At 47.8% G+C, this 2,266-nt stretch overlaps 1 protein-coding gene across 2 annotated transcripts in view; it reads left to right on the forward strand.

The window, feature by feature from the left end:
* Positions 1 to 799: 799 nt before the first annotated feature.
* Nkiras2 (NFKB inhibitor interacting Ras like 2) overlaps positions 800 to 2,266 on the forward strand; it is an 8,986-nt gene continuing 7,519 nt past the window's right edge. Inside the window, exons 1-2 of one of the 2 annotated variants that reach the window (XM_028780632.1) lie at positions 800 to 892; positions 1,897 to 2,004. In XM_028780632.1, the coding sequence (XP_028636465.1) occupies positions 1,911 to 2,004 (94 nt within the window). In that variant the 5' untranslated portion in view covers positions 800 to 892; positions 1,897 to 1,910. Of the gene's footprint in view, positions 893 to 1,027; positions 1,075 to 1,896; positions 2,005 to 2,266 lie in introns of those variants that run through there. The other variant, XM_028780633.1, reaches the window with a different exon arrangement.

Consider the following 2,266-nt stretch of genomic DNA (forward strand, 5'->3'; position numbering starts at 1 on the left):
CAGTGCCCACAGCACCCCACTTCAATAACAGCATTCATCATGGTTTGTTTTAATTGTTAGTTTGGATGTCTAATTATTCTAGACAGTGAATTTATGGCTAACCACTCTAACTTGTAGCTTTTCCTTTGTATATGGCCCTAAGCAAGACACAAACAAGACAAAGCAGGTGCTGAGGTGTTTGTTTCTTTGGTTTGGTTTGTTTGTTTTGAAACAGGGTCTCTGTGTAAACTATGCTGTCTTCAGAAAATCTCTCTACTGCATCCTCCAAGTGCTGGGATACAAATGTGAGCCTCCACTCCAAGTTCAAAAAATTCCACGTTTAGTTGAGTGTGGTCGCATAAGCTTTTAATCTCAGCACTCGGGAGGCAGAGGCAGGTGAATCTCTGAGTTCGAAGCCATCGTAGTCTACAGAGTGATTTCAAAGACAGCCAAAGCTGCACAGAGAAACTTGAAAATCAAAAGAAAACAAACAAACAAACAAAACAGGGTTCATAGAGCATTTGCCTAGTATGTGCACAACCCAGGGTTCCATTCATAGCATAGCACTGCCAAGAAAAGAAAGAGAAAAGTTATGGGATAGATGATAGAATTAACGAAGCGTTACTGTCCTTTAGATAGAGAACATTTTAATATCTGAGCCTGGAACATGAGCTTTATACCCAGACACAAGTTCTGGTGGGCATTTCCCCGCCGGCCTCTGGGGGCGCTGTGCGATCAGTGCTCACTTTGCGCCGCCGGAAGTTGTCTTGATGGCTGGACGTGGGGGGGCGGGACCCCAGGGCAAGTCATTCCACCCAGAGGAAGAGGGTTGTCTTTACAGTCTAACTGCTCCTCCCATGGTCCGGCCCACTCCGGGGGGCACCTCAGCGGGAGTGCTGCGGGGACCCGGGAGGTATGGAGCTGGGAGGCGGGGTTCAGAACGGCCTCTGTCTCTGATTCACTTTGGTTGTCCTCTCTCTGCCTCTGAGATTCTGAGGGGTTGCCCTTCAGGGGTATTCTGTGGCAGCGGCCTCTGGCAGCCTCTCGGGTGTCGCTTACTGAAACGCCCAGACCACGGGGTGGAGACCTGGAGAGGTTTCTGCTTGGGACTCCTTTGCGGCTGACCTCTGTATCTCTCTGCTTTCTGGGGGGAGGAGGAAGGGGAGATTACTGGCGCTCCCCAGGTGCCTGTATCTGGAAGTTTCCCTTTAGGAAGACGTTTCTCTGGAGTCTCAGGAGAGTTTATAAATACGAGCTTTCTCTGTGCCTGTCAGTCCAAGGGATGTAAAATCCATCTTTCAGAAGCACTTTTCTCTTTATTCCGTTTCTTGTCAGATCTTTATGTTACTCGTGGATTCAACTGGGAATGGTTAAAAATGGAATTTATTGGCATCCAAATTTAGTCACTCAAGAAAGCAAGTTACTCTCTGTAGTTGCACGCGCTCCCTGAAGAGAAGATGACAAGAAGAATCTTAAATTCCTGCTCCTTTCTTCACGGGAATCATGGTTAAAGGGAGAAAACAGCCTGGTGTGCATATGCCTTAACTATTTCACCAGCTGGAAGCCAGCTTGGGGTACATGAGACCCTGTCTCAAAACAAAACACCCCCCAAATCAAACGAAAAGCAGGAGTATTTGTGGAGCTTCCTTCAGTAGTTGAGGCTCCATACTTCTTGTGCACAGAAATGAACCAGCCAGCTGTTTTTTTACCCCACTCTCTAGGCCCCTCCCTTTATGGTGGCATTAACCCTACACCTACTGAGTGCCAAGTACTGGCCACTCCTGGGACAAGAAGGTTAATTACAGCCCACCGCTCAGTAGTTCAGTCAACACATCAGAGTGGTGCTAAATCCCTGATGCTTCCCAGCCTGCTGTTTGAATTCTGTCTTCCCTCACCACATGGTTTCTGTCCTTTTAGGTGGAAAGCTAAGCATGGGGAAGAGCTGCAAGGTGGTCGTGTGTGGCCAGGCATCTGTGGGCAAAACTTCAATTCTTGAGCAGCTCCTGTACGGGAACCATGTTGTGGGTGAGTGTTGCTGGGGCCGGCAGACTGGTGGAAGGCCTTGAATGAAGCCGTAGGATTTGGTCACATTCTGAACCCAACAGCTAGAAAGGGCATCAGCTGCTGCTTTCATACCCTCCCAATTAGGGAGGGCTGGAGGCATGGCTGGTATCAGAACACTGATCTAACATGTACTTGGCCTTGGGTTTGAACCCCACCAATGAAGGAAGGAAAAAGTAAAACATTGTACCCCCAAGTTCTTTTTTTTTTTTTTTTTTTTTTTTTT

The sequence above is a fragment of the Grammomys surdaster genome, unplaced genomic scaffold (assembly GCF_004785775.1).
Source record: "Grammomys surdaster isolate TR1022 unplaced genomic scaffold, NIH_TR_1.0 371, whole genome shotgun sequence".
In the NCBI taxonomy this organism is placed as follows: domain Eukaryota; kingdom Metazoa; phylum Chordata; class Mammalia; order Rodentia; family Muridae; genus Grammomys; species Grammomys surdaster.